This window comes from Anser brachyrhynchus (genome assembly GCF_964034855.1).
Source record: "Anser brachyrhynchus genome assembly, chromosome: 5".
Taxonomy (NCBI): domain Eukaryota; kingdom Metazoa; phylum Chordata; class Aves; order Anseriformes; family Anatidae; genus Anser; species Anser brachyrhynchus.
Window position 1 is genome coordinate 42,050,026 of NC_137699.1, and position 16,695 is coordinate 42,066,720.

General features: G+C 37.0%; 1 protein-coding gene across 7 annotated transcripts in view; it reads left to right on the top strand.

The window, feature by feature from the left end:
* Positions 1 to 16,695, top strand: part of YLPM1 (YLP motif containing 1) — a 39,137-nt gene that overhangs the window by 21,865 nt on the left and 577 nt on the right. For 2 of the 7 annotated variants that reach the window (XM_080595532.1, XM_080595538.1), the window contains exons 8-20: positions 23 to 115; positions 513 to 687; positions 835 to 980; positions 1,289 to 1,443; positions 2,100 to 2,162; positions 2,530 to 2,649; positions 2,937 to 3,113; positions 3,327 to 3,410; positions 3,686 to 3,769; positions 5,233 to 5,319; positions 8,408 to 8,459; positions 13,670 to 13,800; positions 16,276 to 16,455. In XM_080595532.1, coding sequence (XP_080451658.1) covers positions 23 to 115; positions 513 to 687; positions 835 to 980; positions 1,289 to 1,443; positions 2,100 to 2,162; positions 2,530 to 2,649; positions 2,937 to 3,113; positions 3,327 to 3,410; positions 3,686 to 3,769; positions 5,233 to 5,319; positions 8,408 to 8,459; positions 13,670 to 13,800; positions 16,276 to 16,422 — 1,514 coding nt within the window. In that variant the 3' untranslated portion in view covers positions 16,423 to 16,455. The other 5 variants (XM_080595533.1, XM_080595534.1, XM_080595537.1 and 2 more) reach the window with 5 other exon arrangements.

The window sequence follows — 16,695 nt, forward strand, 5'->3', positions numbered from 1 at the left end:
TTTTCTGATTATTTTTAACCAGATATAACCACCAGTAAAGTGGAACAGATTCCATATGGGGAGAGGGTAACTCTGCGTCCAGAACCTTTGCCGGAGAGACAAACATTTCAAAAAGGTAGGGAGCCCTTGGTTAGCTCACAGGCCATTAGTTAGCCCATAAGAAAAGTTGTAAGGCACTACAAGTGTGTTTTAAACTAAATAACTCCTGATTTAAATAAGAACCACTTTCTTGCCTTCCAGGGCCCATAAAAATAAGGGTTTATATTGTCAAGAGGAGTAATACGGTCATTGACCAAGCCATGTTAAAGACTCAGTTCAGTAGCTTTAAGTAGGATTGCATGTTATGGTTGTCTCTTACAGTTTGGGAAAGAGATTCAGTGGCTGAGTTTGTTTTAGCCCTCACATCATGAATTTCTATATATTTTTCTTGTACTTTTGTTGTTTATCCTTCAAAAATAATAAATTCAGGATATGTTTTAATAGTTTGGATTTCCATGGGTTTCTCCTTTCAGAGCACCCTGGTCGTTACAACAGAGAAAGAGATCGTGAACCGTATTTTGAGCGTCAAGGTAATTCAAATACAGATCACCGGGATTTCAAGAGAGAGCGGGAATTGCACAGAGACCGTGGTTCTGTGGACTATGAACGAGAGAGATTTGAAAAAGAGCGTCATCCCCGAGATGATAGGTATGTAGTTTTGGAACATTTTTGAAATCAATTTGATTCAAGCTAGATTGTGTATCAGGCTGTCTGTTTTGACTGAGGTACATAGTAATTTCTCATTGGAATCCATAGTAAAAAATTCTACGAATACACAGAATACTATTTTGGCAGGGTTATTCCTACTGCACCTTCAAGGACTCAGTCTTACCGTGACAAAAAAGAGCATCCCTCCTCCAGGCGGGGTGGTTTTGAAAGACCACCGTATGAACGAAAGACAGATCGTCCAGCATATGATCATGGGCCTTCTATGTTTGGAGGTATGGTTTCTCAGTCCTGAATACCTGCTAAAATATTATGAAAAATTATTTCTTTGTTAAGAATATAGAATTCAGGAAAATTTATTTGGATAATGTTATAGTTTGGTTTCTCAGTAGTGATGAGATCAGGAAAAGACAGTTACATATTCTGCTAAAAAACGTCTTTGATTGTAGTAGTTTCAAGATTAGAACTTTGAATTGTTTTGGGGAGACATCCATGAATTTATCCTAAAGTAATGAGTGTCTGTTAAAATTTATAATTTCACCAAACTAAGAAAATTCTTCTGTCCAATCACTGGAATTTGAAGGTGATCGTAGAAATTACCCTGAGGAAAGGATTCCTATTTCTGCTCCATCGATGCCTCGTCAGCCACCACCTGCTCCACGAGTGGAAAGAAAGCCAGAATCTAAAAATGTAGATGATATTTTGAAGCCACCAGGACGGGATAGCAGGCCAGAGAGGGTGAGTATGCATTGCAACAGCAACAATCAGTTTCTATGAAGTCTGTATTCAGATAAAATGCTCATGAGTGTAACACGTTGGGAAGAAGCTTACATTCAGGGAAGCGCTTTAAATTCTGTTGGTTCCGTTGCTAATACTCAGAATGTTGTAGCCTAGGCCTGAGGAGTCCACAGGAGATGTAAACCTCTTAGGAAAGCTAATATGAAATTCCTACTAGTTGGTAATATTAATGTGTTTTAGATTCTTCTGAGATCTTTACTTGTGTTTTTGATGTATCGGAGGAAAGACTTGGCTTTATCCCGTCAGAGAGTTGGCAGTATGCCATGTAAAAGTCAGAAAGAATAAGATCTAGGCAATAAAACGTTTAGACAAGACTCATTCAATTAACTTTATTGTAAACAGTTTCATAATATCTTGTGCAGTGTGAGCTGCTGAGATGATTAACATCACATAATCTTATTATTAGTCCCGTGGAACTACCGCCATGCATTACAACATGGTTTGTAAAACCTGGGAGTGAGGCATGGTACTGGCTTTGCTTCATGATAGACAAAGTTGTGAGCCCAGGGCATGTAATTTTCTAGAATTTCTTTGTATAAGAGATCTGTTAAATTTAGTACAGTCTCCTACCTTATTTTACATTATCTTTGTTTCAGATTGTAATCATAATGAGAGGATTGCCTGGCAGTGGAAAGACACATGTAGCAAAACTCATCAGGGTACGTAAAGGACTGCTCACTGTGTAGTGCTGCTCATCTCTTTTGTGTACTTCCTCTGCTGTTTTCTTTCTGTTTGTACAGTATACTAAGACAAAAAATTAAGTCAGACTTACTGGAAGAAGTAGGAAGACCTGGAAGAGATGAGATCAAGACCTGGAATTTCAGTCTGTTGTTACTTAATGTTCCATGTCCTCATGTGGCATGTGAATCCTGTCCACTCTTAGTAACCATGAGGAATACCGCTTTCTTCCTGCTTTGAATATAGAGCAGGGAATTGCCATTTGCCAAAACCATTCTGAGGGTCTTCTGTAACAGAATGGAATTTTTACAGGTACCCAAAAGTATTTCTGTTTTGCTTTCTTCCCAGGATAAGGAAGTAGAGTGTGGAGGACCTGCACCAAGAGTGCTCAGCCTGGATGACTATTTCATCACTGAAGTAGAAAAAGAAGAGAGAGACCCAGATACAGGAAAAAAAGTAAAAAAGAAGGTACTTCTAATTCAGTTGCTTATTTTGACAAAGAAACAAGATACTGTGAAACAACATAGTGACAATCAGAATTTCAGTCTGTTGCTTTGGAAGAATGCAGCGGTGTGGGGGATTGTTTTTCAAGACAAGTCAATCTAACATAGGGGCAGAATGGGCAAATGATTGAAAGTTGATTTTGGAAGATGGCTTTCTCATGCTAATGTACTTTGTGATCAGGACATTCAGCAGTTGAATGTTAACAGCTTAATAGGTGTCCTCTTGCTTAAATGCTTTTGTCATTGACCCAGGTGATGGAATATGAATATGAAGCTGATATGGAAGAGACCTATCGCACCAGCATGTTTAAAACTTTCAAAAAGACATTGGATGATGGCTTCTTCCCCTTCATTATCCTTGATGCTATCAATGATAGAGTGCGACATTTTGAGCAGTTTTGGAGTGCAGCAAAAACCAAGGGTTTTGAGGTGAATACCTAGAAGGCATTTGAATTTCCTAGCACCTGTATACCAGTATTTCTAAACTTTTGAATGCAAAGTCATTCCCATGTTAAGGAAGAGTGCTATGGTCTAGATCTGTAAGTTTACCTTTCTTGGAATGTACAACTGTGGAGTGTATGACCAGATAGAAAAACTCTAAAAACTAATTTAAAACATTTAATATTGTCTTTCTCTTTCTAGGTGTACTTAGCAGAAATGAGCGCAGATAACCAGACGTGTTCCAAGAGGAATATACATGGACGCAAGCTAAAAGAAATCAGCAGGGTAACTGTATACGTATGGAGTCATAGGATTAATTGCAAGTTTCCTTGTGTTTTCACTCCTGCTGTTGTTGGAAAACTTGGCTTGTTTTAGTCTACATAATGCCTACGCTTTTCTTCGAAGAGGAGCTGGTGGTTATTTCACAGGATCGACTGAAATGACTTAAGTGCAGATAGATCTTTTCTTGTGATAAGAAGCCCAATTTTCTGTTCAATCTCTTATGGTTTTGGAGGTGCTTCATTTTTATGTTTTGGGTTTTTTTGGTGTATTTTTTTTAGATGTCTGATCACTGGGAGGCAGCGCCACGTCACATGATGCGCCTGGACATTCGTTCTCTATTGCAAGATGCTGCTATCGAAGAGGTAAGAGTATCTCTGCCTGTTAAAATGACAAGTTATGGAGATATGTCTATACTGAAAATATAAAGCAGGTGAAGATATGATGACAAACAGGACTGCCGTATACTTGACACTATAGAAAGATGGAATTGTTGTCAGATAAGTATTCCATTATTCTTATCGACTACCTAAATACAAAGGCACATGCTACTTTTTAAGGCATTTTTGTTTGGAGCCCTGACTTACGCATCTTTGAGGAAGAATTGAAGCTACTTTGTTCTTTAGCAACTGTTTAGTACCAATTAAAGAGTATTTTTGCTCTCTCAGACAAACCTTGGCACCTTTTCAGCTTAGTTGTTCATAATTTGAGAAATAGTCGATAAAATAAGTAAATAAACATTAACTCCTCTGGATCCCTGCTTTGTGAAATCGAGACCTGTACAGAGTAGTAGTAAATAAAACACGTTTAGCAGAAGATTACACTTAATATAGAGGAATGTTACCTTTTATTCCATTTACATTCTACCATGACACGCATCTTGGATACGTTATCCTTCTGTATTGTTGCATTCTTCTTTGACATATATTTCAGGAACTCTGGAAATAAACTGCTGTGTTAATGGTTGTATTGAATGTACCAGAGCTGTTGCTGTCGGAACAGCTCTTGCTGTGGCCATAGAAACTGTTGACCTGCTGAAACAGGAAGGGTGTTTACTCTTTGCAGCTTGTCATGATCTCAGCAGGTTATTTTCTACTCTACAGATACTTTTTATTGTAAAATAGTCATTTTCAAGAGGAGAGCAAAAGTTTCAGCTCTCAAGTAGACCCAGAGAAGGACATATTAGGGGTTTACTCTGATACGTTTATCAAGGTTTTACTAATGGTTTTCATAACTGCATGTGTATGAGAGTATCTGGCATTTCAGAGTATACACATGAATTTCCATTAGAGGTATGGGCCCCAGAAAGTATTCCATTAGATTGGCAGGGTTAGATGTGTTTTAAAGCATCCATTTTTGTTCATTACGTTAATCTCTGTGATTAATAATCTCCACTGTGATAATTAAATACTTAAGATAGAGGCTTGATAAAGATACATTCTATACAGAGAGTGCCATTCAAGTGATTCGTAAGTGAGAAGTTTAAGATCTTCTTACGAAATTTCAAGTTTTGAAACATGATTGTGTATGAAGCAAGGGAGGTATTTAACTGTTACAAATACGTTAGCATGAAGAATTCATGTGAAGGAGGATCACAAACTATTGCTACTTTCCCCACACAGTTTCTTGCTCCAGGAAGAAGGGAACCTGCTTTGAAGGAAGCAGAAGTAGATCCAGTATTCATAGAAACTGCAACATAGTGCTTGCCAAAATTAATTCCATCTTTCCTCTTCTATTTGAGCTTGGAATCTTCTGCTTAACCTACTAAAAAAATGGGACTTAGAAGTCAAGCAGTGCATTGCAAGTCTGTGCTTGTGCTTTGTAACAGGTGGAGATGGAGGATTTTGATGCAAATATTGAAGACCAGAAAGAAGAAGCCAAGAAGGATGCAGCAGAGGAAGAAGAAAGTGAACTGGTAGGAGACACATCAGCCATCTCTAACAAAATGCTTTTTAATATGTCTGAGGGAGAGTCTCGATCTTGTAAATGCCAACCCATTGCCATTCTTAGCAGTGCGATTTTAATACACACGTCTATAGTCATTTGTTCCTTAAACATTTCTAAGAGAACTTTAATGTCAAATCGTGTTATTTCTATCTGATTTTCTTAAATAATCTGTGAGTGTATGACACAAACAGCATTATCAGAGTATCATGGCAACATGCCTCTTGCAGACATTTATTTATAAGTTACGGTACACTATAGCTCTCTCTTCCAGATTGTCTAAGTATCATACCAAGTGGAGGGATGGGAAGAATGGGCAAAGTTTCATTTAGCTTATTTTCTTTCACACGTCTAAAGAACTCGTCTCAACAGTCATAGTATATGACAACAGTTACGAAGAATATTTTCTCTGCCGAGGCTTTCTGACTTTGTCAGTAGGTATTTCCAAGTTGAGGGATTAGATCTCTTGGATGAATGAAGGTTAGAGATTAGTTCTATGGGCTGGCTTTTTTGGGTATGTATTTAAAAGGCTGCAGAAGGCCTCTGAATGTAACTTCTTGGTATGTGTTGGAGCTACAACTGATCAGTGCTTGAAGAGTTGAATGTGTCAAACCCTGGTTCCCACAACCAAGCAGTTAAATTCCTATAAACAGGAAGTAACCAAAAACGTCTGGGATGAGCAAGGTCTGTTCTCTTGATGGAAAATTACTCTTCCTCATGAGTGGCAGTATAGAAACCGGATGAAATACAGAATAACAAAAATGAAATTTAAGAAGAATGGATTTTAATAAACATCTGGTTTTGGGGTTTGCTTGTTGGTTTTTTTGGTTTGTTTTTTTGGTTGGTCTTCAGGCTTTTTTTAGCAATATGACTCATTCTCTACTAAATTATTCTCTGGCACAGAGTATGAGACTGCATAAAGTGGGATTAGAACTCTTTAAAGATGCATCCATGTTTACAAGAATATGGCTGCTAGCTTCTCATTTCTTGAAAATGAGTTTATATCTAGAATAGAAAGTTGTCTTTTAGCATTTGAGAGAAATCTGTGCATAACTCTGTGTGTGTGTGTTTATGGGCTCTGGGGAGTGTCCTGTTGCACAGCACATCATAAGAACAGGCCTTTTCTTTATAAGACAAGGAGAAAGCATGGTGGTGGAAACTATGCAAATTATTAGTATCTAAAAGTAAACTACATAAAAGAATGTTTTCTATTCCAATTCACAAGAGGTGAAAAGCAGCAAAGAATAATCTGCCATATGTAATCTTTGCCATTCAGTCACATGGCTGATTTCAGAGAGGTATGTCAGACAGAAAAGTATTTGGTATCTGTCGCCTTCTTGAGAACAGTTGGTAAAGGTTCTTCATATTTCATTCTCCTGTACTTCTCTTAATCCTGGGGAAAAAGAGAGGTCTCAAGCTCCATCTGGCAAATGTCCTTGAAATATCCAACTGTCTTGTACCAAAGGATGAAGTCTGAATCTTTTCTTACCCTATCCGAAGACTGGGATATTATACAGATTCAGCACACATTAGGGCATTTCACACCATCAAAGTCACTCTTCTGTTGCTATTGTCAACTCTCACAGGGTTGTTTGAAGCGTTCAGACAATTCTTGCTTTTCTGTGCTTGATGGTATGAATTATTGATGCATTTAACTTAGTGTTCTCACCAATGTATCACACATTGCTTTGTTTAATACATGCTCCTAGCTGTGGTGTAACTTTTCTGAGCATATTTTAATGTGCAACGTTTGAAAAGTATAAATATATATATATACCTGAAATTTATTTATTTATCACAATGAAATATTGCAGTGCAAACTGTTTTAGTTTGTATTAACTACAGACTTGATTAAAAATATTAAAATAGATAAATCTGATAATCTCAAATCACTGATGCATGCTTGAGGAAAAGGAAAAAAAAGGTCTGTAAAAGACTTTGGAAGAGCAATGCTGAACGTAAACAAAAGCAGTGTAGCTCTCTGTCATGGTACACTGATTTAATAACTCAGCATTAACAAATACACAGGTGTTCACAGTGGAGGCGACCTATAAATAGAGCAGGAAAGGAATTAGTATATTAAAACTGGTCTGGATTTTTTGGTTTCTTGTTGAAATCTTTTAGAGTAGTTCTTTTCCCTCCATATTAAATATCATTAAAACAATGAAACTCTCACAAGGGTTCCATTTCACCACAGTGAGCTTTTTATGTGATTGCAGAGAAAATTTCAGCTGTTCAGATTAGGAATAAAACTACTTATATGAGTTATAAAGAATTGCTTAGCAAGGATTTATTTGTGTAAGAGTATAAAATGAAAAGACCACAAGAAAATACCTAAAATAAATACCTTTTTGCCAAATTTAATAGTATTTTCATTTGCAAGGAATGAACTGGCTAAGGTTTATTATATGTAAAATATATGATGACGTGTAGGGAAAAAGTGTTTGGAAATAATCTTTGAACCATGATGAGGGTTATTTTTAAATGAAAAAATAATTAAATCTCAGTTTTAGCAGATACTACCTCATTTAAACTAGAAAAAAAGTGTGAACCGACTACTCATACAAGAATTTAGTATGTTCATCTGAAAGGATTATTAAGTGAAGCTTGTGTGTAGTAAATCTGGAAATATATTAAAAACATTTGACTAAGGTATATTTTGCATTTGACTAAGGTAACTTTTGCATTTGTAAAGCCTTGTATATTCTTAATGCCTGATAAATTGTGTCGCTATAACTTTGCCTCTTGGGATATTATAATCTAGTAACTGCACACAGCACCATTGCTATCTGTTAGACTCATTCTGGAGTTCTGTGTTGGCAGAGCAGCGTTCTTGTAATGATGTGCAAGGGCTGCTGAAATCACTTACTGAAAGGGAAGTAAGTGGATGCAGAAGTTCTGAAATACTGAGTAACTTGTTTCCTTCATCTGATAACAAGAATTGTGCCTTACAAAAAGAAATACCTTAAGCTCCCATTATAATGCTGTTTCCAGTTCAAAAGTGATATGCATGTGTTGCTCTCTCTAATCCTCCGAGCTTCTCTCTGTGTATGATTTAGGGTTACATTCCGAAAAGCAAATGGGAGATGGACACTTCTGAGGCAAAGCTAGGTGGGTATTTATTTTTTCCTGTTTCTTATAGTTGGTATCTGATGATATTTGCAAAACTTTAATTTCCATTTTCACTGTGCCTCCCTACCAAAGACAAATAAATGTACTGGTCTCATACACATCTGAAACTGCAAAAGCTTCAATACAGAAAAGGAATTTCTCTCTGCCACCAGAGGCATTGGAATTATGACTTTCTAACCATTGCTGTTTTATATACTCATTAATTGTTCTTCCATCTGTTCAAGGAAGGTATTGTGTTGCAAAAATATATTTAAAGCGGTATTCCTATTCTTTATTCATCTCCTCCGTATTATAAAAAGTGAAGAGTCAACTTACATTGCACTGCATTCTTGTTCATACTGCATATGTGTTTCTCAAGCATAAATGTCGTCAGTAACTACTCACTTTCTTGGAGACTTGCATAGTAGGTAAAATTGTATTGATGATGCATCTTACTTTCCAAAACTGGCATGTGTGAGGACAGAGAAGTACCATATGTTGAAATTGGTTCTGAGTGAATCGGCGTCGTCTTTTCAACAAGTTATGTATTAATAAGTTAAAGTTTGTTAAGCATTTCAAATTCCAGGGGGGTACTAGAATTTTTCTTAGTAGGATGCAGAATGGACTTTCCAGGACTTACAAGGGCATGATGTTTGCTGCACTCCTGTTCTGATTAGTGCTGCTGGCTGCATTGTATATAAGTGCTAATATTACAATTCTATCAAAGTCAAAAGAGACCTTCAGGTTGAAATGCAGGCACCATGGATATGATGCAATATGGACGTGTGGAAATAAGTTTTTAGACATTATTTTTTTGTGGGATTTTTTGTTTTATTTTTTTTCCCCAGTGAACAGTAGTGGTACTAAGCCAAGATCTTATGAGTGGGAGGTGCATAAAACTATCATTTTCTATCACATCTCTGAGAAGTAACAAACACCTGAGTGGGATACAGTATGTCTTAGCATTTTTTGAGGTCTTCTGCATGTGGTACAGCCCTGTGTATGATTACTTTCCAATAACCAAAATCACATTTGTACAACGGAAATAGCATCAGAAGTTGTGGCTTACATAAAGCAGATTTTCATCTCTTGCTGCTAACTGCTTAGCTGCACCATGTCTTCTGCTGCTGTGCTCTCTTTTAAGTCATTTAAATATTTGTGGAATATATTGGCTTTGTGGCACCTGCAGTAAAACTGAAGGAGATTCATACTCAATGCTTGCAGCATGTCGAACAGCAAGGCAGTTCAAGACAAAGATTTTTCTGCATTCTTGGTATACAAGTTAATTGCTTTTCGTATCTTATGATTATTTCTTAAATTTGTAATGATTTTTTCCAACTCTGCATTGTTGAAGAATGCAAGGCTCTGATGTGTTGTGTGTTATTCTAAATAATATAGACTCCATGTACTAAGTAGGAACAGATGTGTTGCACTGCACAGAGAGAACTTTTAAGTCATCCCATGCCTTTTATAAATATGGCAGGAGTCCAGAGTATGTTGTAAAAGTTTTTATGGGTAGTTTGTAGTAATGTGGGGACTGTGGTTGCATCAGAAAGTTACAGATAGCTGTCAAAGTCTACCTCATTCATGATCAAATACTGCTAACAACAGAATTGTGCTGACTTTCTTTCTATGTGGAAAATCCGTAATAGAAAACGCAAGAGGATTTTTATATGGTCTCCAGTTAACATAAACGTAAAACTGGGAGAGAGCAGCAGAGTCAATTTTACTCTAAAATAAATTACTTGCAGGACTGTGGGAATAATAACAATCAGTTAACAAACTGGATCTTAGCAGACTGTAAGTCACAGGTGCTGAGAAGGTCTTTCTATTAAATCTGTATTCACAATTTTACTTTCATAACTACCCTCTAGATTCATATTTATAACTATATAGAACTACAGATTAAAAGTAAATTCTGACAGAACGTACGTTATAAAAAGCCTGGCATTCCTATGTAACAAATGCTGTTTTATTTGTTTATTTTTGAAAAACTACTTTGTGAGAGCAGACAGCTTTTAGCTGAGGGTGTGCTTTATAAGTACTTGCTGTCTGTGAGTAATAATTATATTTAATTCGCAGTAAGATTTTTTGGTTATTCACAGGCCCATTTCAGTAGATGACATATCAAAATTATTTCCTGAAAGGCATGTAAACTGTGGTATGCATTTGTCATTCCCAAGTTGGGTTATTTCCTGGAACCTGCCCATTAGGTTCATTGCATTAGTCCCAGCGGGCAAGCATTTGCAGAGGTTGTCGAAGTGCAGAATCCGAAAACAATTCTGTAAGTCCTCTTCTGCCTTTTGGATTTCTTTCTGAATAGATATTGTTACAGGAGGACAGAAGATCTTACTAATCACAGAAAGCCTTCGAAAAGGTCTGAAAAGCATGAGCTCTTCTAGCTGCAGTGCTGACTTGTGCCAGTCACCATGCTGTTTGCCCCAGAGCACTTGCTTTAGTTCAAATTTACTTTGGCAGGGTTGATGCATTCCTCTGACTATGTATGCTGGTATAGCGTTTCCTTATGTGTTGTGACTGCAAACCACGTTTTTATTTTAAAATCTAGTCACTACTGTTTCAGTCTGTCTCAGTGCATCATACACTCAGGCTCTTAAACTTACAGAAATGGACTAATGTTTTTAAAATTTGACTATGTTAAGTGTTTAGTACTGTACTCTGTTTCAAAATGCGGCTTAGTTGTGAGTTGGACAAACTTCTGCAAAAGGAGAAATGACTTCTACCATAGGTGAGGTTCTGATACCGTTGTAAAATTTGCTCTGGAATGCAAATAACATTTCACTTAAAACTTTGTAGCTTTTGTACAAGAAAGGCAAAAAAGTAGCCAATTGATTGATTTACTTTGAGCAAAGTAAGTAATTTACTTTCAGAAGCTATTATTAAAATTCTAAAGGTGAGTTTTTCATTCTACAGGTTTTCAAAAACGCTGCTGTTTCGTTGTTTTTAAAATTGAAATGGTGAAGTGATTCGTTTGATAGTTTAACGCTCAGTAATCATCTGCCATAAATATTCACAAGCACCGTTGTTACAAAATGACACCTTGTCTTGTTTTCAGGAAAAAAAAAAATATATATTTTGTGGTAGGCTTTTGACATTTCCTTAGAGTGTGTCTGCTGCATGTGAACCATGATAGTATGCGTGGAAGCAGGTCTCTCTGGAAAGGAAGGCATTCCAACTTCAAAAATGGAAGGAGATAACATTGTAAAATAAATTCTGTATAGCACTAACAAAAAGGGACGGAGGGAAACTGATAGGCTGAATGCCTCCTGAACTCCCCTGGTTACGAGTTACACATTTCTGGGGACTGTGTTCAGTTGGTCTGTGTGCAGCAGGGAGTGGGACGCTGGAAATAAGATATGCTTGCATCATAGCAGATTGCCTTCCAACAGGAATACGTCTGTGTTATACATTACTGTCAGCAGAGCTCCTGAACTTCCAGTTCTTTATGTTCCTAAATGCTCCTCGATCTGTTTGTTGCTATCCCTTTAAATACCTTTTCTTTTTCTTGTAACCCTTGTTCTGTGAATGTTTTACACTGATTGATCTGAGAGTAATACTGAGGAATAGTGTGAGTATGTCATGTGCTGGAGTAATGGAGGAATATTTTGTAAATTAATTTTGTCTTCTAGAGGGAGTACCAACTTTCTGTGGAGATTGAGCTTCAAACTTGGCAGATTTAACTTAGAGCAAAGAAGAACCTTAAGTGAATCATGTCACAAGATATCATGTAACAGATACAAATATTCTGCACACAGTTTTATTAAGTGTTCTTTGATTTGTTTGGTTTGGGTTTTGTTTTTCTGCTTTTCTGTTTTGTTTTCAGAGAGGGATTAAAATGTTTTCTTGGAAGAAGTTCTGTATCTGTTCTAGAGAAATGGGGCAGAAGTGGATTCTTAAAAACTTTAGAGTTCTGTGAGAGAGAAATTACTTCACCAGGTTATGGCACTGAAACTTTAGTATCATGTCTACATCACCATTGCCTCACATCCTCTCTGTTGTTGCTCTTCTCTCTCCAATATTAAGTAAAAAAAAACTCATCTCTGAACTGATCTTCTTTAAATACATACTCTTGAACATCCTCTTCTGCTCTCCAGAAAATATGTTGTTTTGTACTTGGTTTATTTCAGAGACCTTTGGTGGGTAAATTTAATTACAGCGGTGAGTTTTGAAGCACTGTTACTGACATCACTGGAAACGGCTTACAGAACGTAACTACCAAGCTTAGTGTTCCTTCTGCATACGCCTAGTTTTTGGCTTATGAAATGGTAGCATACAGCAACAGAATTAGTACTAGGATTTACTTTGACTTGTGAAGCCTGTTTTCATTTTCATGTCTTATTGTTCATAATCTTAAAATGAGTAATTCTTTCATCTCCTTTCCAAAAGCAATTGACCACATAATTTCAAGAAGGTGTTATTTTTTCACTGAAAATAAGTGTCTAAAGAGGAACAAAATTTTAGAACCTAGGAATGGAACTGTTTCTCTTCATGCATTTATTTGTTCAATAAGAAAAAGAAGAAAATGATGGCTGTTGGACAAGCATACTTCTCAAATATTTGTGACTGACTTCTTGCACCATGAAACAAAAAAATCCGAGATTTTTTTTTCCAGTCCTGGAGGATTTTTTGGGGTGGTTCTTCCTTGCAGGGAGAAGAAAAATGGGAGGTCAGGGTTTCAGGGGACGGTTTTGTTCAGCAGAAACAGAACCTCAAAAACTTGTTTTCGATGCGTAAAATTATACGATCGTCACTTATTCCCTGATATTACATGTATGTAATGGTTGACACGGTATTAAACCCCAAATCTGGGAGAGATGCTACAGCTTTGGTCTTGTGTTCTAATATAGAACAGGTGGATCTGTAGTTCCTTAAAGAGCTATGGGTGGCTGTATTGTACTTGTAAGTACAGACTCTATATGGTATGAGCATCCAGAAAAGCAAGCTTTTCTCCCTCATACAAATAACAAAACTGAGTGTTGTTGCCACGCAGTTAATGTGAAAGATCAATAAAACTTGAAAATGGTGCTGAGTCTTCTAGTTTATTTCAACTCTCATCATACTGTCTATCAAGATAAGCTGGATGTACAAGTTCTGCTGATCATTCTTTTGAAAATATTTCCTCTCACATCTTGTTTGTGTGAATAATAGGAAAAAAATCTCCTTTAACTCTGAGGCTCTGTGTTTGTTCTCAGACAAGCTGGATGGTTTGCGGACTGGCACTAAAAGGAAACGTGACTGGGAAGCCATTGCCAGCAGAATGGAAGATTATCTACAGCTTCCAGATGACTATGATACTCGTGCTTCTGAACCTGGAAAGAAAAGGGTAATAAACTTTCAAATGACTTTCTGTAAATGACCGTTGAAAGGTTTCTGAGATAAAGAGTTTGTATCAAGTCAGTCAGTGTACATGAATACGGGAATTTCCTTGACTCGCTTTTTATTTTCCATTAGATTCTGTAGGAGAATATTTTGGAGAATAGTCTTCCAGAGGTAAACAGATTAAGTATAATGAAGTGAGGAGTTGTAGATAATGAAAGATAACTATGCATAGCATGGCTTTTGAGATTGAGAATGGAGTCATATCCCAGTTCGTGCTGAGGAAGAAGATGCGCGTAGAGTCCTTTTTTTAGGCTTTACATTGTGTGATGAAATGGTGTGATACACAGTGTATATTCTAAGACAAGATGATGATGACTTTATTAAACTAATTTTTTGTGTTAGGTTTTGTAATAAGTAGGCAGAGAAACAATTCACTGTTCTTAACTTTAAAAAAGATTCAGCTGAGGAAAGCATCAACTATGTAGGTCCATTATGAGTAAAACCTTGAAGTTACCTCCTGCATATACCTTTCGTATAGCTTGGGAGAGGGTGTTTAAGAAGGTGGCTTCAACCACTCTATATGTACTTCTGTTCTGAGCATAAACTGGTACATTTTCAAATACCACTGAAAAAAACAAAAATCATGGAGGAAGATGAAAGAGGTAATAGGTAGGATGCTTATTTTTTCCAAAACAGAAAGACAAGCTTTTGCTTTCAGAATTACATCTTCATTAAATCTGACTGGTACAACATGCTAAAATTTACCATTTGACATGGATAGCACATTGGTATTCTTCTGTATTCTTAAATGTTACGATTATCACAAATACCACTATGTGGTGGAAAAGAATATACAAGCTTACATTCAGAGCGTAGCCAACATTAATAACTATAGACTAATTTTTTGTAGTTTGCTTTTCTATATGTCCCATGAACCTTTACATAAAGATGAAAGAACAACAAACAAAAAAGGAACATCATTTGCATCTGTGCAAACAATACAGTATGTGAAGAAGCATATTTACTACCAGATAAAGATACTTGGACATGCTTTCTAATTCATCGCTTCTGCCATAAGCTTTGTACCCAAGCAGATACTCAACTGTCTGGATTTCCATCTCTATCCACTGTGAATATATGTAGTAGTAATCAGTTTAAAACAAAACATGAGGTTAAAAGTGTGTTAGCTTCAAGGAAAATGTAAGGAACCAGGGAGGGAGGAGAGAATGATGTGTGTATATGTATACAAATCTCCTAGAAATACCTGTTACAGCTAGCTCTGTATTAAAGCTGATAAGGAGCTGTGGGTCTTGTACAGACTACAGTTGATTTTGCAGCTAAGTTATTTTTCATACTTATTTTTTAATGAACGAGTTGATCAGCAATGCAATTCATTCAACTTTGCCGCTAAAAGTAGTTTGAGTTGACTGTCTGTGTTTGGGTTTGTTGGTTTGCTTTGTAAAGTGAAGTAGAAAACACGGGTAGTACTGAACAGTGTGTGAGAGAAAAGGAGTTACTGAGGCGTTTTCAGAGGAAGTGATGGTGGAAGAAAGCAGGCATTGCATATCAGTATGAATATCTGAGGAAGGTCAGCTAGGATGTGGAATTAGGGGGGTGCTGGAAGAAAGGTGATATGGGTATGTCCAAAAGTAACGGATCAGTTTGAATGGGAGTCAGCAGGATGTCAGGGAAGAGCTCCTTCACTTACTGTTTTTCTTGTCCTGCAGTTGTGTGTTGCTGTTGAGTTCCTGGACAGTGGCCATTCATCACCACCTTCCTCCCTCCCCGCAGTTACACTCCCCTCCCCATGCCCCCACATCGTGTCTGGGTTTGTGGGTGAGGAAGTGACTGTGTGTGTTTGAACAGGATGAGTGCAAGTGATCTGCATGACAGTGAAGAGCCATAGAGGAAATGGATTCAGCTGTAAAGATGGGAGGCAACCAGTGCACAGACGTTATTTAGTGGAAAGAATCAGTAAAAAGCTTTAAATAAAAATCTGTCACGGAAGATAAAGAAAACTGACCCTCATTCAGTCATTCACTGCTGAGTTGCTCTTTACACGCTCTTCCTGTATTTCATAGTCTTCTCCTAGGTGATTCCATTGTGCAATTGAAAGACAGGTTCTACAGAAATGAAGACGCTAAATGAATCTTTGATAATTCTTCCTGCAGGAAGCATTGCTTTGCATAGGAAAGTAACTGTAGTGATTCTTCATCTCTCAGAACTATAGCATTGAAATGGAAAATGCTAATCATACATACCTTTTTTTCTACTTCATTGAACATTCGGGACATTCAATTAAAAATAATGTAACCGCTGCAATTTCCATCTTTACTCATCAGAGAACAAATTAGTGATTACCTGTTGGAATTAAAATGAGTACAAATTAGAATTCTTATACTCTCATCTGCAGTGGGAAGCTTAGATGTGTCTCAGAAGTTCATAAGGGATTGTCCTACTGATAGTATGTTCTCCATAGGTGCGGTGGGCAGATCTAGAAGAAAAAAAAGATGCAGACAGGAAAAGGGCCATTGGTTTTGTTGTTGGACAAACAGATTGGGAGAAGATAACAGATGAAAGTGGTCATCTTGCTGAGAGAGCCCTCAACCGTACCAAGTATATATGAAAAAGTGGTTAATGGGAATTTTGTGCCTTTAAGGTAAGTATACGGTGGTTTTGCATGTTTCTGGCCTTGGTATTGTTTTATTTGTTTGTTTAGTTTGTTGGTTTTTTTTAGGGTTGGGTGTTGGGTTTTTTAGTGTTGAGATTGCAGTTAGAGTTCTCCCAGACAAGATTATATGATTTGGAACCCTGTATAGTAGGTGTCAGCTGTGCACTTTTCAGTGCGCGTTCCCCTGTACAGCATCTAAAAATTAAAGAAGAAAAATTGTCAGCTATC